A 22,356-nucleotide genomic window follows, 5' to 3' on the forward strand; every position below is an offset into this window, starting at 1 on the left:
CTAATGAACCTTATTGTTAAGTGTTACCAAAATATACCAACATTTGATTTTTTCATTACCTTTCCGAAATCACGAACATCGAAGAGATCAAAGGCATCAAACAGTTCACTTTTCTTCATCCCAAATGCTTCCAAACATGCAGACAAGAATGTACGAATATTCTTCAGGCAGAGGAACTAATAAAGCAGAAAAACAAGATTTTATTAACAGGTTTTGTTTTTGCACACTACCTGTTCATATTAATTTAATAAATGTAGATTACAAAACAAAATGTAAAATGCAAATGTGACCCTGGACCACAAAGCCAGTCTTAAGTAGCATGAGTATATTTAGCCAAAAATACATTGTATGGTTCAAAATGATATTTTTTCTTACCAAAAATCATTAGGATATTAAATCAAGATCACTTACCATAAATATATATAAAAACTTAACTTTTGATTAGTAATATGCATTGAACAAACTTATAGGAGATTTTCTCAGTATTTTGATTTTTTGCACCCTCAGATTTGTCCTATCCAAACAAACCATACATTAATATATAAATCTCAAATAATAATAATAAATAATAATAATCTTAATTAAAAAAAAAAAAAAGCCTTATAACTGGTTTTGTGGTCCAGGGTCACAAATGTATAGCCATTATAGAGAAAGCATTTAAAGAGCATCATGGGAATCTTCTGTGGAAATGTGGCCTTGAGAGAGAAGAATTAGTGGAATCATTAAGGCTTTTCCCTCTGGTAGATGAGGAAATGAGATTTCCAACTAATCACAAACAGACTCTATTGCCTAATAAGTGCTAATAACAATATTTCTGCTTCTGCATTTTTCTTACCATTCAAAGATCACAACGGATCAACTTTAAAAATAAAAACGACATGTGAGGTTGCTTCAAAATTCCCACGTCTATAGTCTATTGTCCACACGGCTGAATTAAATTTTAATAATCATAATATTATTTTACAATTATGTATTGTAATTATTTAAATGAATGTGAAACCATTTCGAAGCACAAACACACACTTATACAAAATATACCATTTACATGAGTCAGATAAGTGACAGGAATGCCAACTAATGCAACAAGGGATGTTGTTGAAAATTACTCTTTTCCGTTGTCTGGTGGACTGACTGTGTCTCGTCAATCCAGAAGGGTGGATTTGTGTGTTTAAAAATCAGTCAGATCAAAGTTGGATTTTATCAGGTCACTGGAGTGAAACAGGGGCATCTGGGAAGAGTTGTTTGGGCCTGGGCAGACTGCCTGAGACTTCTCAACCCCAAACACTTACTTACACAGCAGCGAATCAGACAGAACATTCATCTGGACGACTTTTGGGTCGCTACCAAAACACGATGTACATTTAAAAATTGATGTTTCATTAGCTCAGTGTTTACCCGGCGTGTTGAGAGATTTGCAGACTGACTGAATGATGTTCGTATACAAAGAGAGCTGTGTATATCTACCACTGGGCCCTTTGTGAAGAGATGTCTATGCGGCCACTGGCACTGGGGCCACTTGTAGTACTATGACACTAGCTAGTACTATAAAACCTTAAATGACTTTAACTAATACTATACAATAAATATAATATATAAGTTAAAAAGAAATACACTTAAATAGATATACTGCTCATATGGATTTTTTTTTATGTCAGTAGGTCAGTGTTTCCGTAACTGTAGTACATTGTAAAATGTAAAGTTTTACAGTACAAACAATACAAACAATACAATAACTTTACACTGTTTATTGTTTGCACTCACCTGTGACATCTGTGGTCTGAGATTAATCTCTTTTAGGTTAATGGTATCGGGTCTGAGGTTATTCAGCAGCTGGCACAGAAGCACCCCATCCCGAAGAGTTTGGGCCAAATCAAAAACCTGCGCCGAATCCGCCGTGACCCGATGATTCCGGGGCAAAACTTTGCAATTGATCAGCCACAAGCTGCACTGCCTCCAGTACTCCATAATGCGCGTTTAAAATTAAAACCAACAACTGTGAAATAAATCTGACACAGCTGAATGAAGCTAAGATGTAGAAACAACCGAAGCAGAGCGCACACCTTGCGTTACATTTGGCATCCGTGTTTTTTTCTCTTTGGGCTTGCGCTCTTAGTTGCCAAAACTGAGACTTGTGCGCACTAATTTAGGTTTATCCGCGGTCTACCAGAATCCCCATCAGCGGAGTTACGAATTCTACTACGGCAAAGGTTTTATAATAACTGAGGAGTGCGGCGTTGCCTCGTAAATCTTCCAATGGCAAAGTCTTACCTAATGAATATTCATTAATATTAATGACGCTGCGTTGTTGATCTTCCAGTGGCGACGATTCATCTCATGAATATTAAGGAGCAAGTCCTCGCCATAGTAAAATAACTTCCACCCCCCCTTAGCCTATCAAATGCGCTTCCTTTTCCGTTAGTTTTTACTATCAGACGGACTCTTTTAGAAACTATAATAGGACTTATATATTTAAACCTCTTGCAGATATCTCTCCTTCTTCTTCTAACGTCATTCTGACTGTAAATGAACTATTTTTCAAAACATTAAGAACTGTATAGTTTAATAAGTGTAATGCAATCATTTAAGAAGCTTTTCAGTGAGAATATATGACATTCCAGATGGATCAAACATGGCTTTCCAGAGCTGATAATTCAACAAACAAAGACGGTGAAGCATATAAGAAAAATCTATAATTTGCCTACAAACATACCCTTGCTGCTTAGGACCTAGATCTTAAATATACACTAATGACCTGGGTGTTTTAGTAAAATTCGTTTTTTTTTTTTTTTCCTTTTAGAAGATTCAAATAATTATATGAAAGCAAAAGTAATACTTCACATTGTTTCAGTGAAGAAAATAAATAAATAAATGAATGAATAAATAAATAAATAGGCCAGATGAAAATACTGTATATAAAAATGAATTCAGTTATTTAGTTATTTAGAAACCACATATTATCTATATACATTTCAAAAGCATAAAACCAGTCGATTTGAAAAACAAGCATTTTTTAATTATTTTAATTATTATTATGTACATATTAATATAAATATATACATCTCACAACAGTAGTATAAAAAATAGGGTATACAGAGAGAGAAGAAACAAAACAACAAAAAAACAAGTGCATGTACATGGGTAAAAGACTGCCAGAAATAAAAGAATCAAAAACAAGCAAATACAACATTGCACGTGCACTGTGACGTTCTGTTGCCACGTGCTAAATTCCATCCAATCAGCAGCAGGGAAAACGCAGTTCCATAACACAAGCGCTTCCTCTTAAATATATTGTGTAACTTGTAAACTCCGGACTCTGCTTGAAGAATACAATATTTCAAGGTGAGAAGAAACACTTTCGTTTTAAACCGTATTAACCATTAGTGCGAGTTTCAGTTGTGCATGTTGCCGACAACGTTTATATTCTAAGATATAAGAGGTAAACATGATAGTTTCTCACTTATTTGGTTTCTGTTTAATACGTGCGTTTTATCTTGGTGTCACAGATGGCTCTTGCCCTGGCTGACAGGGCTATCGGAGCAATCATTGGCTCAGCTGTTGCCGATGCTGCAGGTTTGCATTACTTGCGAACACTAGTAACAAAATATACCAAAATAGCAATATACATATTTATAGTCACTATATCTAATATAGTTGAGGTCAAAAGTTTACATACACCTTGCAGAATTAGTTTACCTAAATAAGACGGATACAAATGCTTGTTATTTTTTATGTAATACTGACCTGAATAAGATTTTTACATAAAAGACGTTTACACATAGTCCACAAGAGGAAATAATAGTTGAATTTATAAAAAATGACCTCATTCAAAAGGTTACATACATGAGTGAACCTTCTGTAATTGTGGCATATGAGTCCCTCAGTTGTCCTCAGTGTGAAAAGATGGATCTCAAAATCATACAGTCATTGTTGGAAAGGGTCCAAAAACACAAAAATGGTGAAAAACCAAAGAATTTGTGGAACCTGAAAGATTTTTCTGAAGAACAGCGGGCAGTTGAACTGATCAGGACAATAAATGGGGCTCATAAACAACTATTACAAAACAAACAAACAAACAAACAAACAAACAAAAACAGCTGTGGATCATTCAGGTAACAACAGTGTTAAAAATCAAGGGGATGTAAACTTTTGAACGGGGTAATTTTTATAAATTTGGACTATATGTAAATGTCTTTTATGTGAAATATCTTATTCAGGTCAGTACTAAATAAAAAATAACATGCAGTTTGTATGATCCCTCTTATTTTGGTAGAATAATTAACATTTTGCAGATTCTGCAAGGAGTATGTAAACTTTTGAACTCAACTGTATATCACATTTGAATTGACATTACAGACATTGTTAAAGTATACATTACTGTGTATTTACATAAAGCATCGACAAACACATGCACATGTATAATCAAATGTTGACAAATGCACTTTTTTTTTGATACTGTACATTCTGCAGCACAACCTCTCCATTGGGTCTATGACCTGCAGAAGCTGAGCTTGTTACTCTCTCAAAGTCCTGAGCCTGAATTCCGCCCTGAGTCTGCAAACCCATTCTACAGGAGGAACACTGGACAGCAGAGCTGCTATGGAGATCAAGCATTCGTTCTGCTGGAGTCCCTGTCTGAGTGTGGAGGTGAAAAATACTAGATGCATTACAGTATGTAAGAATATGAAAAATGAAATTGTGTGTTTGAAAACCAGACTATAATGGTATACATATCATATCACCATGTTATTAGAATGTGTTGTGGTTAGTGGGATGTTGATTATTTATATTTGTTTGTTCAAAAAGGTCTGAATATAGAAGATTTGAAGCAGCGCACCTACAAGTTCTTCGGACCCGGATCTGAATATGACACACCAGTCAATGATCCTTACAGAGACAAAGGAGGTAGATTTAATCCATTGCAACTGGAAATCATTTTCTGTTTACTTTTTTTATTAGTTCTTCTTGAAATGTTTGTGTGTGACCCTAGACCACAAAACCAGTCTTAAGTGGCATGGGTATATTTGTAGCAATAGCCAAAATTACATTGTAGAGGTCAAAATGATCTATTTTTTTATGCCAAAAACCATTAGGATATTAAGTAAAGATCATGTTCCATGTAAATCTCCTACCATAAATATATCAAAACTTAATTTTTGCTTAGTAATATGCATTGCTAAGAACTTCATTTGAACAACTTTAAAGGCATTTTTCTCAATATTTAAATTTTTTGCATCCTCAGGTTTCAGATTTTTAAGGGTATATCTCCTTATATTATATTTTAGTATTTAAGTTCTAATTTTAAAATATTCATGTGGATTATATATTATAACTATACAGTATTCATTTTAATTTAACTTTATTTTTGTAATGTGCTTTTGTCATTTTTATTATCTTTTCACATTTTTTATTACTATTCAGTTTTAGTTTTTTTTTCTTAAGCTTCTGTGAGTTACTTGATTAGTAAAATATAATATAAGAAATATAATAAACTGGTTTAGCTAGTTTTTCATGTAATATATGTATTTTATTTAATTGTTTTAAGCTCTAGTTAACAATATAACCATTTGCACGTGTGTCTGTCATTTTGACTCATAACCCTAGACAGATGGTGTTTGTTTTTGTTTTTTCAAATAAGAGTTTTTCTGAATTATTCATGACTTTTATTTTTTTTTTTCTCAAGCTCCCAGGCCTCAACTACCTATTGAAGGACCCTGGAGACAAGCAAGCCTTAAGAGCTTTATTAAAAATGTGGATGCAGGCAAGGCAGAGACAGGTATTATCAGTTCTATTGCTGAAAATGACTAAATAAGATAACCACCCTCCTAAATATTTAGCGTAGCCACAATATTGTTTTTTTTTTTTTATTTAAATTGTAATGTTTTTCAGATATATAATTATAATAACATTTAAAATAATATGGAGGGAGATAATAAAGTAATATAATATATAAATATGTATCAAAATATAATAAATATTTATTGTGACACTTTTCAGGCTGTGAAACTGATAACCAAATAGATGGAGTGGCAAAGCTGGCTCCCATTATAGCATGCTATGCTGGAAAGCCAGAGATGTTGGAGAGAGTTGAGGAAGCCACCCGTGTCACACAAAACAATGACATATGTGTGGCAGTAACTCTCGCTGCTGCTAGGTTGGTAATATATGATTGACAGCATGAGATGTGTATATACTATACACTCAGCACTGTTTGTCTCAGAAACTAGGCTATTTATTTTAGTTTTCCAACATAGATGGTTGAATATCACATATGGTGTATGAACTAATCTCTATTATATGATGATATCAGTGCTAAAAGTAATTTTTTCTTCAGGTTCTTGGAGCATTTTATCCTGAATGGCCCTGATCCCAAAGCTTTGGATGCAGTGCTGGAACAGCTCAGTGACCCAAACAGAAAAAACCCTCAGGAGTTGGACAAAGCTATAATTGGTATAAGCAGCTTTAAATTGTTATTAGTATTGTGAGCTAGATTATTAGGGTGTGTTTACATTTGGCAGCTTTGGTTTGACAGTGTGAACGCTAAGTGAAAAAGGACTAAATGTGTAATATAAAAGAGGACCAATCTACAAGTTTAAACACACGCCTTAGTCACAGATGGGTGTGTTGAGGTCAAAAGTTTACATACGCCTTGCAGAATCTACAAAATATTCATTATTTGAATATTTGATTCAAAATCAAAGAGATCATACAAAATGCATGTTGTTTTTTATTTAGTACTGACCTGAATAAAATATCTCACATAAAAGATGTTTACATACACATACACAAGAGAAAATAATAGTTGAATTTATTAAAACGACCCCGTTCAAAAGATTACATACGTTTGATTCTTAAAGGAGTAGTTCACTTTCAGAACAAAAATGTACAGATAATGTACTCACCCCCTTGTCATCCAAGATGCTCATGTCTTTCTTTCTTTAGTCGTAAGGAAATGATGTTTTTTGAGGAAAACTTTTCAGGATTTCTCTCCATATAATGGACTTCTATGGTGCCCCCGAGTTTGAACTTCCAAAATGCAGCTTCAAAGGGCTCTAAACGATCACAGCCGAGGAAAGAAGGGTCTTATCTAGCAAAACGATTGGTTATTTAAAAAAAATAAATAAAATTTCTATACTTTTTTACCTCAAATGCTCATTTTGTCTAGCTCTGTGTGTACTCTGTGTATTCCAGTTCATGACAGTTAGGGTATGTCGAAAAACTCCCATCTCATTTTCTCCTCCAACTTCAAAATCATCCTACATCACTGTTTTACCTTTTTTTGTAAAGGGTGTTTGATCTTATATGCGTTCACTTTGTAAACACTGGGTCGGTACTTCTGCAGCGATGTAGGACGGTTTTGAAGTTGGAGGAGAAAATGAGATGGTAGTTTTTCGACATACCCTAACTGTCATGAACTGGAATACACAGAGTTAACGCAGAACTAGGGAAGACGAGCATTTGAGATTAAAAAGTATAGAAATTGTAAATGTTTTTTAGAAAATAACTGATTGTTTCGCTAGATAAGACCCTTCTTCCTCTGCTTAGAGCCCTTTGAAGCTGCATTTAAACTGCATTTATGAAGTTCAAACTCGGGGGCACCATAGAAGTCCATTATATGGAGAAAAACCCTAAAATGTTTTCCTCAAAAAACATAATTTCTTTACGACTGAAGAAAGAAAGACAGGAACATCTTGGATGACAAGGGGGTGAGTACATTATCTGTACATTTTTGTTCTGAAAGTGAACTACTCCTTTAATATCAGAAATCAATCTAATTTTTGTTTCTAATTTTCTCATTTAGGACACATTCATCAAGTAAAGGACAATTTGAGCAAGAAACCCAAAGAGCTCATTCCCACTGTGTTTCCAAATACTTGAGGTTAGTTACCTACAGCTGATAGCATTACTCTCTTTAGTCTGTCGTATGAACCCAATGCTGTTAGTCACAGGTATCTCAGCATTGTCTTTTATCATGTCCTTCAGGTTTGCCAGGTGCATTCCAGGCAGCACTGCATGGGGTTCTGACAGCCAGTGGCTATGAGCAGGCTATCCGGGACACCATGAGCTGCGGTGGATGCACCTGTAGCAGGAGCTCCTTCATCGGCGCCTGCATTGGCGCTCAGGTACCTTAAAAATAATGACCTTTTAATATGTATGTAACTATGGTCAAATTATTTTTCTGTTATCTGTTGAACACCTTATCTTTCTGATCAATCCATTCGTCTGTCAGCAGATGATTACATCACATGAAAAAATGACTATGCTGTTACCATTGCAGTTTTGCAATGGCTGTCAGTATCTGATAATGTGACGTTTGTTTTGTTTTTGTTTTTTCAGGTTGGACTTGAAGGAATCCCAAGTTCCTGGAAAAGCAAGACTCTGCGATGCAACACTTTGTTGGATCTCGCAAAGAAAGTCGTTACTCTCAAACAGCTTTAAAGTTTTTAGTATGCAGAGTGAATAAGTGGATGATAACAATATGAATATGAAATCACACGTTTTCTGAGTTTTGCCTACAGATCATCTTTTAATTGCTGTTGTGATTTTGACAAGACAGTTAATGAATGTTTTAGCTTAAAATATTACGAAGTTAAAACGTGATGCCTTTGTTTTATTAAATCACAACATGGCATGCTGAAGATGACATATATTGTGGCATTAAACATTTTCAATGAACGCACTTTGTCTTGTTATTACTCTATTAAAAAGGGAAATATTATCAATTCAAGAGATAAGAAACAACCTGTTTTGACTGATAGCGCCATCTAGTGGACATTACGAAATCCTCAGTAGGTTTAAATATACAATTTTATAAGATTTTAGAGTTTTTCAACCTTTCACAACACGCTAATATTATTATTTCATATTAAGAATGGTATTAGTATTATTATTTATAAACAATAATTATTTATATTTATTATAATATTTTATACCATATTATTTGTTGATCGATTTCTGTGGACATCTTTAGACTTCTAATAGACTATTATGTTTCTTTATTATTATTATTATTATTATTATTATTTATCGCTATTCTTGGTGAAATTTGATGGTCAAACTGCTGTCTAAGCAGTGTACACTACGGTTCGAGACACATCCGTTGGCTATCGTTGAGTTTGTCCTTCCTCTTAACACTCCCTCACTCTTTAACAGCTGCTGTTCTGCGTTAGCAGCTACACTACTGACAGATATACCACAATACTTATACCAGACAGTCTTAACACCGCTTTACGCGTTTATTTTTCTTTGCTTATTTTCTCAGTCGCGTTTTTACATGGACTACACGCTTATTACGACAAAGCGAGCTGAGTTCAGTTGTGTTTTGGCTGGGCGGAGAGAGGCTATAGCAGGCTAATCTGTGTTTGCTAACAGGTTACAGGCTTCAGCTCAGACTGATCGTTTGAAATATCAGTATTTTATAAACACACAGAAATGGAGTTCAACGTTAGACGACTAGCAGCGGACGCTGGCACCTTCCTCAGTCGTGCTGTGCAGGTAATGTCTATAAATGACCTTAAAATTGTCTAGGTGTCCTAACTTGTGTTTGTTTTTAATCCAGGGTTTATATTATTTACTTAAAGGGACAGTTCAAACTAATTAAATGTTATGTCATAATTTACCCACCCTAATGTCTGTATGACAGTGTGGAAGAAAGGCATATTTGTTATGAACCGACAGCCGAAGTCACTATTCACTTTCATTACATGTTTGTCCATTAAATGAAAGTGAATGGTGACCGAGACTGTCATTCTGTGTGCCAGACAAAAAGTCGTATTTATTCAAATTTTTCGTTTAGAACATAAGGGAGTTGAGACCGCAATGAAAGTTGGTCGTATGTTACTGAAATGTAATATTGTGCTAAATATATATTCATTTACTAAATATATATTCATTACTGACTGTTAAGACAGTTTATTAAGTACAATCAAACCAAAATTTATTCAGACACCTTCAACATTTCTCACATTATCTGTTTTTTCAATATAGTTTAGAAAATGGTAATAAATACGACAAGAACTCCTAGTTAAACTCTGCCATACTCAGGATAAATTAATCTTGATAATGTCAGATAACTTTTATAGAAAGGTATATAATGGATTACAATCAAGCAAAAAATCAGACAACTGTTAGTATGATAATATTTAAACTGTCAGTACTTTGTTGACAAGTTACCAAGCAATGCTTCATTTTGTTCAGTCTGGTGTAAAAAGGTCTCTTTAGCAATTAAAGAAAAACACAAAGGTCTGAACAATATTTGGTCCCAAATTTTTATAAATTTCACTGGTTGTCCACTGTATAAAAAATATGTCACAGTGTAGTCACATAAATAAACTATAGTGTCCTGCTCCAACTAGTAAAAAAAGTATCAAAAATTATATCTGGTGTCTGAATATATTTTGGTTTGACTGTATCAGTGCTATGTCAACTGTTATAACTGATGCATCATATGGTAATTTTAAATCTAATCTTTTACGATTTTACGTTGTGATATCTTTTACTTGATTATTGGCTTATTTTGATAAGCAGTTTTATGTCTATTTTATTTATATATTTTTTATTCTTGTGTTTGTTTAGATGTTTTATTCTGCTGTTTTGGCCTTGGTGTAAATTGCTTTAAAAAAAAATAACTTTTAAAGACACTATACAAAATAAAATTATTATAATTATTGTTACTAATATTAATGTAAACAGTGGGAAAAAAGTCAAATGTTGGCCAGAAATGCAGTCTAGGTCAGTAGATTACTAGGTTCTGGTTTTAAAACCAAAGCTGTACATTCTCTTAACATTAAGTTAAGAGTCAACTGTAAAATGTCAAATGTAATATGTAAACTCATATATATACATATATATACAATATATATATATATAGTAAACAAAAATGTATTCAGACACCCTCAGCGTTCCTTAAATTATCACTGTTTATTCGCTTTAGTTTAGAAAGTGGTAATTAAATATAACAAGAACTCAGAGTTAAACTGTGTCAGAACAAATTCATCTTGAATAGCTTTCAGCTGTTAAATTTAAGCACACAATTAGATAATACCAGTGTAGGTTAACCAATTACAAAGCAATGCTTAATTTTGTTCAATCTGTGGTTTTAAAAAGATCACATAAAAGATTATATGCCATTAAAGAAAAAACACTTAAGCAAATCATGGTCAGGTCAAAGTGTCTGAATAATTTTTGGCCCCAAATGTTTATTAGTTTTACTGGTAGTCCACTGTATGAAGAATATTTGGGCATAATATATCACAGTTTACTTAATTTTGCTATGCTCACTTACATAAATTAACTATAGTATCCTGCACCCACTAATAGAAAAATAATATCAAAAAGTATACCTGGTGTCTGAATAATTTTTGGTTTGACTGTATATAACTGAAATGCTCAAATATATTGTGTTCAAACTGTCAGTCAACAAACATTTTGCAATGTATGTAGTTCACAGAGGAGAGGTTTGGGCAGGCGGAGAAGACTGAGCTGGACGCCCATCTAGAGACCCTTTTGAGTCGGGCAGAATCCACCAAACACTGGACGGAGAAGGTCATGAAACAGACAGAAGTTTTGCTGCAGCCGAACCCTAGTAAGAAGAAATGCTTGATAAACAAGACTGTAGTTTAGCAATACTGCAAGTCACCATAAAAATGCATGCTCATTTGCATCACCAGTATTGAGGAAGTTAACTCAGGGTCACAGTTGGTGAAATCATCTCACTATTGCAGTAAACCTAATTGCAAGAGAAGAGCGTTAAGTTCCTCATCTGTTCCTTGCAATGGGATTAAAGGCATAGTTCAGCCAAAAATAAAAATGTTTTCATTAATTACCCACCCTCATGTCATTCCGAACTCGTAAGACCTTCGTTCATCTTCAGAACACAAATTAAGATATTTTTGATGGAATTCAAGAGCTTTTGACCCTCCAGCAACGCAACTGACATGTTCAAAGCCTAGAAAGGTAGTAAGGACATTGTTATAATAGTCCATGGGACATCAGTGGTTCAACCGTAATGTTATAATGTCAGAATGCCAGCTTCTGCGTTTTTTTAACCACAATTTGCTTTAGCCCCTTATACAAGCATAACGATGAAGGCTCATGATTTTCCTTTACAGTCACACAGATTCCACAGTAACCCTTTGTAAGATATTTCTGATACTCAAGAGCAGTAATGTGTGCTTATGGTTAACAGTCCTTGCTTAAGAGGATGCATGTGGTATCATCTGACTCTCACTGGTCTTAATTAAATTTGTCTGATGTTTGTAGATGTCCGGATGGAGGAATTCCTTTACGAGATGCTGGACAAAAAAGTCCCAACACGTGCCAACAACCACGAGTTACTAGGGGAGTGTATGATCGACTCGGGACACGAGTTTGGACCTGGAACAGCATACGGTAAACTCATTACATAATATCGTCCCACTATAAATGGACCATGACATTATCACTTATTTTGGAGCGATGAACATATAAATTAAATTATTGTGACGTCACTAAAAGCAACCATGCTTCCTTAGACAAGCAACTTTTAATGATGCTTTTTAAACAGCACTCCAACAGAACTGGGGTGCTGCTTAAAATCAAATGTTAAACATAATGTAATCATGTATGTGAATGTAATACCTTTGGTTTGTAGTAAAGAAATATATTTTGAAGTGACACCAAGCATATACCTACACATATGACTTTATTTTTTTATTTATTTGATCAAAATACAGAAAAACAGTAATGTTGTGCAATATTATTAAAGTTTAAAAGAACAGTTATAAATATATTTAAAAATGTAATTAATTCCCATGATAGCAAAGCTGATTTTTCAGCAGCCATTACTCCAGTCAAAGATTTTTTGGTGCCCAGGAAACATTACTTTTTATAATCACTGTTGGAAACTGCTAATATTTTTGTGAAAACCATGATACATTTTCTTAAGGACGAATGGAAAGAAAAGCATTTACACTACCAAAATCTCTTTTTTATGTATCTTCTGCTCAACAAGCTCGCATTTATTTAATCCAAAGTACAGCAAAAACTGTACAATTTTGAGATATTTTTGCTATTTAAAATAACTGTTTTCTATTTGAATATATTTTAAAATGTGATTTCAAAGCTGCATTTTTGGCATCATTACTTTAGACACATGATCCTTCAGAAATCATTCTAATATTCTGATTTGCTGCTTAAAAAACATTTATTGTTATTATGATAAAAACAGCTGAGTATATTTTTTTTCAGGATTCTTTGATGAATAGAAAGTTCAGAAAAACAGTATTTATCTGAAATAGAAATATTTTTAATAACATTATAAATGTCTCACTTTTGATCAATTTAAAGCATCCTTGCTAAAAAAAATATTAATTTCTATAATTTCTTTCCCCCAAATTTTTTTTTCTTAACTTTCTATTCATCAAAGAATCATGAAAAAATGTACTCAATAGTTTTTATACTCAAATATTGATAATAATAATAATAATAATAATAATAAATATTTCTTAAACAGCAAATCAGCATATTAGAATAATTTCTGAATGATCACGAGACACTGAAGACTGGAGTAATGATGCTGAAAATTTAGCTATGATCACAGGAATAAATTACATTTTAAAATATTTCAAAATTGTACTGGTTTTGCTGTACTTTGGATCAAATAAATGCAGGCTTTAAAAACCTCTTTAAAAAACATTAAAAATCTTTTGACTGGTAGTGTATTTCAAAAAGAAATCTCCTGTTACATGTTAAATCTCTTATATATAGTGTAATGTATTTAGAATAAAGAACTGAGAAGAGTGGCTGTTAATAAACTCCGTATAAGCTCCATATTCTGTAAATTTAATTTCAAGCTAATAAATGTTCCTAATGTGTGTGGGTTGAGATAAATGTCCTCTCATCCTCTGGTGTGCTGCAGGTAGTGCTCTCATTAAATGTGGGGAGACTGAGAAGCTGTTAGGCAGTGCAGAAAAAGAGTTCATTCAGAGCTCCGCCATTAATTTCCTCACTCCCTTTAGGAACTTCATTGAAGGAGATTTTAAAACCATAGCGGTGAGCGTCTCATACCACTGAGCATTTCTTTATTAACCATAATATTATATAATATTACTGTTTAATTTATCTGTCGTTGTACCTTTTTTTTACAGAAAGAACGCAAACTGCTTCAGAATAAGCGTTTAGATCTGGATGCAGCCAAAAACAGACTGAAGAAGGCCAGACTGGCTGATGCTCGTTCTGCAGTTAGTATTACACACACACACACACATTGAGAGAATGTAATAATCAGCAGTTTTATTCTTCAGTGGTATTTTCAGCTTAACCATACAGTCAGTTTTACAGTTTGTTCAGATGAGACATGAATTTGGGGAAGAGAAGCTTGAAGAGTCAAAGCTGTCTTTCATCTTTCTCCACGCTAGCCGGCGGCTGTCTTATGCTCTTAGCGCAGTGTAACTACCAGAGACGATGCTTGTTAAATGCCCCTTTTGCGTGTGTGGTGCTGTCTTTGGATCTCTAACCTCTCTTATTTTCCCAAGTTCTCTCTCATTATGTCTCTCTCTGTCTGCTTGCCTGCCTCCGTTTGAAGGAGCTGAACTCAAGCCCTCCGCTGGGAGAGGAGTATGTGGCTCACTTTTCTTACATGCTAGGCTTCTTGCATGTCAGGTGGCTAAAGGTTTGTCTGCTGTGTCTAATAAAACATCTGCCCTCTTTTGCCCTTCGCAAATCTTTGGAGATGTTAAAAATTGTTCTGTGAATGGAACATTTTATGTTCAAAACCACATTATGATAAACACATGCTTGTATTTCTGTCTTCAGCTGAACAGAAATATTCGTGTTAATTCAGCATGTGTTTTTGTGAGTTTTATAACCTCATATTTGGTAAATGTGCATCCTAATTTGTGAGATGTGCTTGCGTGCTATTTATTTAACTTTGAGGGCAACAGAATGCAGTTACTGTGTTTGGTGTGATTTTGTTTGTCTTCTGTCCTTTGATATTGTATGAATGTCTGTGCCTTTGTAGTCTCAAATAATAGTATAATTTGCAGATAAAGATGCACAATGTTACTTGTCATCCAATTAGATTTGATTGATCAGATCAGCCGATATTGTATGTTTAAGTGTAATGCTCATTTCCCCCTATTTTACATTAAGATTATTACCTTTTGCATCATCCAGCGTTTACTTTTTTAACAAAATACACTACCAGTCAAAAGTTTTTGAACAGTAAGATTTGTAATGTTTTTTCTGCTCACCAAGCCTGCATTTATTTGATCCAAAGTACAGCAAAAACTGTAAAATTGTGTAATAATTGTATTATTTAAAATAACTGTTTTCTATTTGAATATATTTTCAAATGTAATTTATTCCAGTGATTTCAAAGCTGAATTTTTAGCATAATTAATCGGGTCACATGATCCTTCAGAAATCATTCTAATATTCTTATTTGCTGCTCAAAAACATGTATTATTATTATTATGTTGAAAACCGCATTCCTTGACAAATAAAAGTAATAATTTCTACATTTCTAAATAAAAAAATTATACTGACTCCAAGCTTTTGAATGGAATAGTAGTGTATAATGTTACGAAAGCTTTTATTTCAGATAAATGTTGATGTTTGGATAGTTCTATTCACCAAAAAGTGTTTTAAATATTGATAATAATAATAATAATAATAATAATAATAAATGTTTCTTGAACAGCAAATCAGCATATTAGAATGATTTCTGAAGGATCATGTGACATGTGAAGACTGGAGTAATGATGCTGAAAATGTAGCTTTGATCACAGGAATAAATTATATTCCAAAATATATTAAAATAGAAAACAGTTATTTGAACTAGTAAAAATATTTCAAAATTGTACTGTTTTTGATGTATGTTGGATTAAATAAATTTAAAAAATCATTACAAATCTTGCTGTTCAAAAACTTTTGACTGTTAAATGTAATTATTAGCGAAACAAACATTTTTATACTGTTCTTTAGAATGCTGGTTTGCCTAAATTCACTTTTAGTATTTAAAATAATTGATTTTAGTTTTTGCTTTGTTCTTTATTTATAAAAGGGATAGTTCAACCAAAAATGAAAATACCCCATGATTTACTCACCCTCAAACCATCCTACATATATATGACTTTCTTCTTTCAGACAAAATAAAATCAGAGTTATGTTAAAAAAAATTTCCTGGGTCTTCCCAGCTTTATAATGGCAATGAATAATTGCCAATCCCTAGCTATAGCTAACTGTTGTACACGCGTACACAAGAGAATGATGTTCCAGCAGATGACATAGGCAAACATGGTGACAAATGCAAAAGTTACGAACCCGGGAGCGCAGAGGAGAGAGCAAAACCAGAAACAAGGATTTGTAAAGAAAATGTCAGACGATTTTGAAAAATAAGCCAAGAGGCTTTTGTTTTGAAAATAAAACTTGATTCTCACAAGACTAGCATATTTATTAACCCTACGGAGCCGTGTGAAGTACTTTTTTATTATGGATGGAGGCACTTGATTGGACTTTAAAAAGCTTGAAAGAGCCAGGAATTTTTTTTTAATATAGCTCTGACTGTATTTTTCTAAAAGAAGAAAGTCATATACACCTAAGATGACTTGAGGATGAGTAAGTCATGGGATAATTTTCACTTTTGGGCAAACTATCCTTTTAAAACAAAAGAAAATGGCATAGATTTTTTCCTTTTTTTTATAATGCTGTGAATTATATATTATCATATTGATTAAGTATTTCAGTGAGCATTGGAATACATTTCTAATGGTATAAAATACTTTAGAATGCACTTTAGTTAACTTGGAAAAGATTTCACAATGAGGTGAATGTGTTTGGCTCATGTTAAATGTTGCATGTGCTCACACCTATTGTGACCGTGAATGATTCAAGTCTTCCCTTTGTTGTGAGTTTCACATTATTCCCTGTCGACTATGAACAGCACCCTGTTTTGGTTCCTCCCAGTGAATGTGTCTGTGCATGAATGGTGAAACCATTCAACTTGCATAACGGCTCTAGACAGTTATGAAAGCTGTCGATTGTGAGTAGTGATCAGTTTAAGTAGTGTGTGGATTAAGTTGATGTTTTTGCTTGACCTTACGAGTTTGTTACTGTCTCTGAATGCTGGCCAGCTGTGGACTGAGGAAGTGCAGCAGGTAAGTGCGCTTGAGTCTTTCCTCCCCTAAGCCTGTTGAAGAAAAACATCTTTATCAGGGAAACACAAACACCTGCCCTGCCTTGCCCTGATAGTACTGTCTGATTTGAACTCACCCTGCCACGTGAATGAGGAACTGCAACTCAAACACATTCTTGTGTCCAGCAGAGGGAGCTACAAAGTTGTTTATATTCCCACCTGCCTGTGTGTCGCATTTACAGTTCTGGCAATACATCCATTTCGTTCTAAACCTGTAGATGGGGATGTATATGCTTGTCAGCCACAGTGATTTTCTTAATGTATATGTTTGTGTTTCCCATAGGCAGAGACAGAACTAAGGATAGCACAGAGTGAGTTTGATCGCCAGGCCGAGATCACCAGACTTTTACTGGAGGGTATCAGCAGCACTCATGTATGCTTACACATCCTTTGTGTCTATCAGTGTTTCCTGCGATACTGCAGCATATGCAGCCCCACAGCTAAAGATATTATGCTTTACCCAAGTTAAAGGGATAGTTCTTTCATCATTTACTCCCCCTCATGTTCCAAATCCGAAAGACATTCGTTTATTTTTGGAATACAAATGAAGATATTTTTTATTAATTCTGAGAGCTTTCTGACCCTGCATAGACAGCAACGTAACTGCCACATTCAAGGCCTACAAAGGTATTAAGGACATCCTTAAAATAGTCCATGTGACATCAGTGGTTACACTGTAAAGGTACAAGAATACTTTTTTTGTGTAAAGAAAAATAGCGACTTTATTCAACAATTTCTTATTTTCCGTGTCAGTCTTCAACTAGTTTATAGTCTGTATATTTTGTTTCAAATAAGTAAGGCTGGGCTATCATAGACGCATTCAGGTAAATCGGGGATAAGCGCATTCTCTTCAAACACGAAAGTAATCCTCTGTGTCAGGTGTCAGGAGTAAATGACGACTGCTATGTTCATTATTACATCAACAACAAAACACCTCAACCGCTTAGAAAGCATTCTTGTCTACTCCTGTTCAGTGTTGGGGAAAGTTACTTTTAAAAGTAATGCATTACAATATTGAGTAACTCCTTAAAAAAGTAACTAATTACATTACTTAGTTACTTTTTATGGAATGTAATGTGTTGTGTTACTTTTGCGTTACTTTTTAAATCTGGGCAGGGCTTGCTTGTTTGTTTTTAATATAAAAAGTTCTATTTTTGGCAAATGTAAAAGCCTTTTTACACCAAAAGCCTAACGGTGCTTTCACACTGGCACGTAGCGAGCGGGGCGAAGCGAGCGTTTTCAATTCATTCATATGGAAGTTGCGCGTAAACGGTCGCGTGGTGCATTTTGGGATTGGAAGCGGCAAGGAGAAAGCGTTGAGAGAAGCAGAGAGCGTCAAAAGGTTGGGCATTCCTCAACTTTATGCAAATCTCGAGCGCAAAACGCCGGGCGACAACCAATCGCTGTGAAAAGTAGGCAAGGCAAGATTATGACGCATGTTTCCGAAACTGGTGGATTACTGAGCTGAAATCACATATTATTGAAAAAGTCAAGCAAAAGTAAATGTACTTTGCATGTTTTCATTATATGCTACAGTTTAGTTTTCGAACCGCCGTTAAAAGAAGACAATGGAACATAAATAGGGTGTGAACATTGTTTTTCAGAGGTGTGCTCAGCCCTAAATTAGACACTCCCCAAAGCAGTGGCCTTGTAGCGTTGCTAGCGGCACTGAGCGTGGATTTGACGCTGTAGTGTGAACGCACCGTAACGGTGTGTTCACACGGGGCGGCAGCGTCAACGCTTCCCATTGACTTTGAATGGGTGACGTCAAGCGTTGCCGAAAAGAATCGTGGATCCGTCCGCGGCACTTCACTTGCGTTGCTCGCGGCAGAAGTTGAGAATTTTTCAACTCGCGCCCCGTGTGAACAGGGGGTAAGGCTTAGAGAAAAGTAAATTCACGTCTGTACAGTAGACCGCAGAAGAAAAAAATGTCAACTCCTCAGTAATAAAAAAAAAAAAAGGAAAACAAATGTTAGATTATCTTGAGTGATTTGTTTATTAGTATGGATGCATTGGATCATCGAAGGTCGGCAGCAAAGACATCAGTTAATAAAATGGCATTAAATAATATCAATTTATAATTATTGCATGTTTGCATTGAATTTCACTGTTTTTATTCATTTTGAGGAATACTGTATCTGTTTTTTTAGTGAGTGATATGAATTAATGCATGTTCACATTCTATTGTAGATCTAAAGTAACACTTTACAATTTTTTTCAGCATGGGGACAGGAGAGCTTTTAATCAATAAATGGGGGGGAAAGTAACTGGCGTTACTTATTTGAAAAAGTAACTCAGATATTTTCTTGTCAATTAAAAAGTAATGTGTTACTTTACTTGGAAAAAGTAATATTATTATGTAACTTGCGTTACTTGTCATACATTACCCCCAACACTGCACCTGCTCCAGCATCGAAATAATGGTGGAAAGTTTTTAGCTCACTCAGGGCGGGTGTAAGGTAAGACGGCCGTGTCAATCGACAATCAGGGGAGTGGTCTGTGCAGAACTATGTCATTCTGCCAAGAATCTTAGAACAGCCTGATTTGAGAAAGTGATAATGATTTATGGGGATTAAAAAAAGTGGATTTTTTTATCATTTATGTTCCAACAACATGTAAAAGTGAATTTTGAATCTGGTAACCCCTTTAAATGTTTCAGTGGCATTGCTGTCTATGCAGGGACAGAAAGCTCTCAGATTTCATCAAAAATAACTTCATTTGTGTTTTATCAATTTAACAAACTGATAATTTAATAAATAAAAGGGTAATTCTTTGAATCAGTCCTAATGCTCTTTTATTGAATCAATCATTTAATAAAACAGAAAAGACTCATTGTTTGAATCACTTGTAATTAATGACTTTTATGATCCTGTTCTTTTAATCTATCCGTCAAAAGGCTCATTTTTTGAATCAGTCTTGATTTAGGACTTCCATTTAATGAATCACTCAAACTTGTTCTTTAAATCAATCTTATTGAATGATTTATGGGACCATTTTTTAATGAACCAGTCAAAAGTCTCCTTTTTTAAATCAGCCATAATCCATGACTTATTTGAATGAATCAGTCTAAACTCTCAATACTCAATGAATTTGTCAGAACAGATCCGCATGGTTTTAAAGAGGTTGTTGACATTCTGTCATTAATTACTCACCCTTGTGTCATTCCAAACCCGTAAGACCTTCGTCTTCAGAACACAAATTGAGATGCATAGACAGGAAGGGTCCTACCACATTCAAGGCCCAGAAAGGTATAAAGAACATCGACAAAATAGTCCATGTGACATCAGTGGTTCAACTGTAATTTTATGAAGCTACGGGAATACTTTTTGTTGTGCTAAAAAACTAAACTGACAACTTATTCAACAATTCTTCTCCTCCGCGTCACCCTAGCGCCATTTCAGAGAGTACCAACAAAAAGTATTCTTATAGCTTCATAAAATTACTGATGTCACATGGACTATTTTGTCAATGTTCTTGTTACCTTTCTGGACCTTGAATGCGGTAGGACCCTTGCTGTCTTTGCCGGGACAGAGAGCTCTCAGATTTCATTAAAAACATCTCAATTTGTGTTCTGAAGACGAACAAAGGTCTTATGGGTTTGGAACGATATGAAGGTGAGTAATTAATGACATTTTTTCATTTTTGGTTGAACTATCCCTTTAAATGCATGTTAGGAATACTATGCTTTTATGTCTAATTAGAGATTCTGTGGGAAACACTGCTGTATGTATTCATGTATATTTTGTGTATGCAGTATGCGCTGATGGCTGTGCTTTCCTCTTTGTGATCAGGCTCATCACTTGCGCTGTCTAAATGATTTTGTGGACGCTCAAGCTTCATATTATGCCCAGTGTTACCAGTACATGGTCAATCTACAGAAACAACTGGGAAGGTTGGCTCAGTTTTATATCTCTATGCATTTGTTTGTATTTTCTATGGATTTTTTTACACTGAATCCTGTCTTATGCTAAACGCATCCTTAATGGAATCATCTGTTCTCTCAAACAGTCAATTTGCGATGTAAGCAATTATTTTATCTATTGATAAATCTATGCACATTTAGTTATTTCTCTATTTAAATCCGCCTGTGTTAACTGTTATCATATTTCCTTTAGCTTTCCATCCACGTTCTCTAATAACAATCAGCCAGCCAGCAGCTCATCCGCCAGCATCTCGGTTCCCACGGCACAGCCGGTCGCCTCACTGCCTGCTCCGCCACCCAGCCAGGCCTCACCGGCACTCAACGAGCTCCGCAGTACCTCAGGCACCCGCAAGGCCCGTGTGCTCTACGACTACGACGCCGCCAGCAGCAGTGAGCTCTCTCTACTCGCTGATGAGGTGGGCCTTCATAACGTCATTTCAGATTTTCATAAAATGACTCATTTTACATCTTAATGGTCAAATATTTTCCTGTCAGGTGATTACGGTGAGCAGTGTGCCGGGTATGGACTCTGATTGGCTGATGGGGCAAAGGGGGAATCAGAAAGGCAAAGTGCCAATTACCTACTTGGAGCTGCTCAATTAAGGTCAGCGAGAACTGCGAATAAAGTTCACATTGTAGATGTGATTTGACAAGAGTAACACTCCAGATGTGATCGGAGAAAGATCCGAGTTTAATGTAGCGCAAAGCAATATAAAAGTCTTCTACACTGCCATGTCCTGTTGTGTGAACGTATCCTCTGCCATTTTGAGGGGCGTCATAGTAGCCTTACAGTAAGTAAAAGCAGTCCGAGATTGCCAACTATTCATCAGATTTATGTGCCAACTGATTTTTTTACTGCTAAACTAATTAATTTTGCTATAATGTGCTATGATGCTCTAATAAATATTATATGAACCTGGTTGGTGCGGTTTGTGATCTTTTATTTTTCCTTAAAAAAAATGTTTTTTTTTATTTTGAACGTCTTGCTTCAAGGTCACAGACCAAGCTGCGCACACTGGATGCTAATACCATAGTAACAGTGAACCAATACACAGGCATGAATCTTGACCACTGGGTGGCAGTATTTTCAATTTAGGAAAATATAAATGTAAACACTGCAGCTCAAACCTACTAACATATTGCATCTCTTATTATTGGTGCAGAATGTGGTTTCACTGTAGTGGCACCAAACAGAACTGCAAAAATAGTGACAAACAGTTTCCGGTCACACTTTATATTAGGTGGCCTTAACTATTATGTACTT

At 34.8% G+C, this 22,356-nt stretch overlaps 3 protein-coding genes across 6 annotated transcripts in view; 2 read left to right on the forward strand and 1 right to left on the reverse strand.

The window, feature by feature from the left end:
* Positions 1–1,965, reverse strand: part of vav3b (vav 3 guanine nucleotide exchange factor b) — a 96,824-nt gene extending 94,859 nt beyond the window's left edge. Inside the window, exons 1-2 of the mRNA XM_073848953.1 lie at positions 1,762–1,965; positions 60–176 (exon numbers count right to left, since the gene is read on the reverse strand). Of these exons, the coding sequence (XP_073705054.1) occupies positions 60–176; positions 1,762–1,965 (321 nt within the window). The remainder of the gene's footprint in view (positions 1–59; positions 177–1,761) is intronic.
* A 1,290-nt stretch (positions 1,966–3,255) lies between these two features.
* On the forward strand, positions 3,256–8,673 carry selenoj (selenoprotein J). Its single transcript, XM_073849276.1, has 10 exons — positions 3,256–3,339; positions 3,504–3,570; positions 4,468–4,644; positions 4,804–4,902; positions 5,681–5,773; positions 5,995–6,151; positions 6,332–6,447; positions 7,799–7,876; positions 7,981–8,120; positions 8,335–8,673. The coding sequence occupies exons 2-10, from the start codon at positions 3,504–3,506 to the stop codon at positions 8,434–8,436; spliced, it is 1,029 nt and encodes a 342-aa protein (XP_073705377.1). The 5' UTR covers positions 3,256–3,339; the 3' UTR covers positions 8,437–8,673.
* Positions 8,674–9,122: 449 nt separating this feature from the next.
* Positions 9,123–22,011, forward strand: sh3glb1b (SH3-domain GRB2-like endophilin B1b). Of its 4 annotated transcripts, XM_073848351.1 has the most exons (12): positions 9,123–9,492; positions 11,440–11,581; positions 12,259–12,387; positions 13,895–14,028; positions 14,124–14,216; positions 14,561–14,647; positions 17,109–17,132; positions 17,454–17,543; positions 20,962–21,062; positions 21,179–21,190; positions 21,286–21,508; positions 21,588–22,011. In XM_073848351.1, the coding sequence occupies exons 1-12, from the start codon at positions 9,430–9,432 to the stop codon at positions 21,693–21,695; spliced, it is 1,206 nt and encodes a 401-aa protein (XP_073704452.1). In that variant the 5' UTR covers positions 9,123–9,429; the 3' UTR covers positions 21,696–22,011. The 4 variants fall into 4 exon arrangements, with proteins under 4 accessions (XP_073704452.1, XP_073704453.1, XP_073704454.1 ...); XM_073848352.1 differs by lacking the exon at positions 21,179–21,190 and having other exon boundaries at positions 9,125–9,492; XM_073848353.1 differs by lacking the exons at positions 14,561–14,647; positions 17,109–17,132 and having other exon boundaries at positions 9,126–9,492.
* Positions 22,012–22,356: the final 345 nt, after the last annotated feature.

Source organism: Garra rufa, chromosome 10 (genome assembly GCF_049309525.1).
Source record: "Garra rufa chromosome 10, GarRuf1.0, whole genome shotgun sequence".
In the NCBI taxonomy this organism is placed as follows: Eukaryota; Metazoa; Chordata; class Actinopteri; order Cypriniformes; family Cyprinidae; genus Garra; species Garra rufa.

Excerpts from the sequence above, each read along its gene's own strand:
- sh3glb1b (XM_073848351.1), top strand. The coding sequence starts at position 9,430 with ATGGAGTTCAACGTTAGACGACTAGCAGCGGACGCTGGCACCTTCCTC. Across the intron at positions 9,493-11,439 it reads TCCTCAGTCGTGCTGTGCAG|TTCACAGAGGAGAGGTTTGG; the intron begins GTAATGTCTATA and ends CAATGTATGTAG. Across the intron at positions 11,582-12,258 it reads TTTGCTGCAGCCGAACCCTA|ATGTCCGGATGGAGGAATTC; the intron begins GTAAGAAGAAAT and ends TGATGTTTGTAG.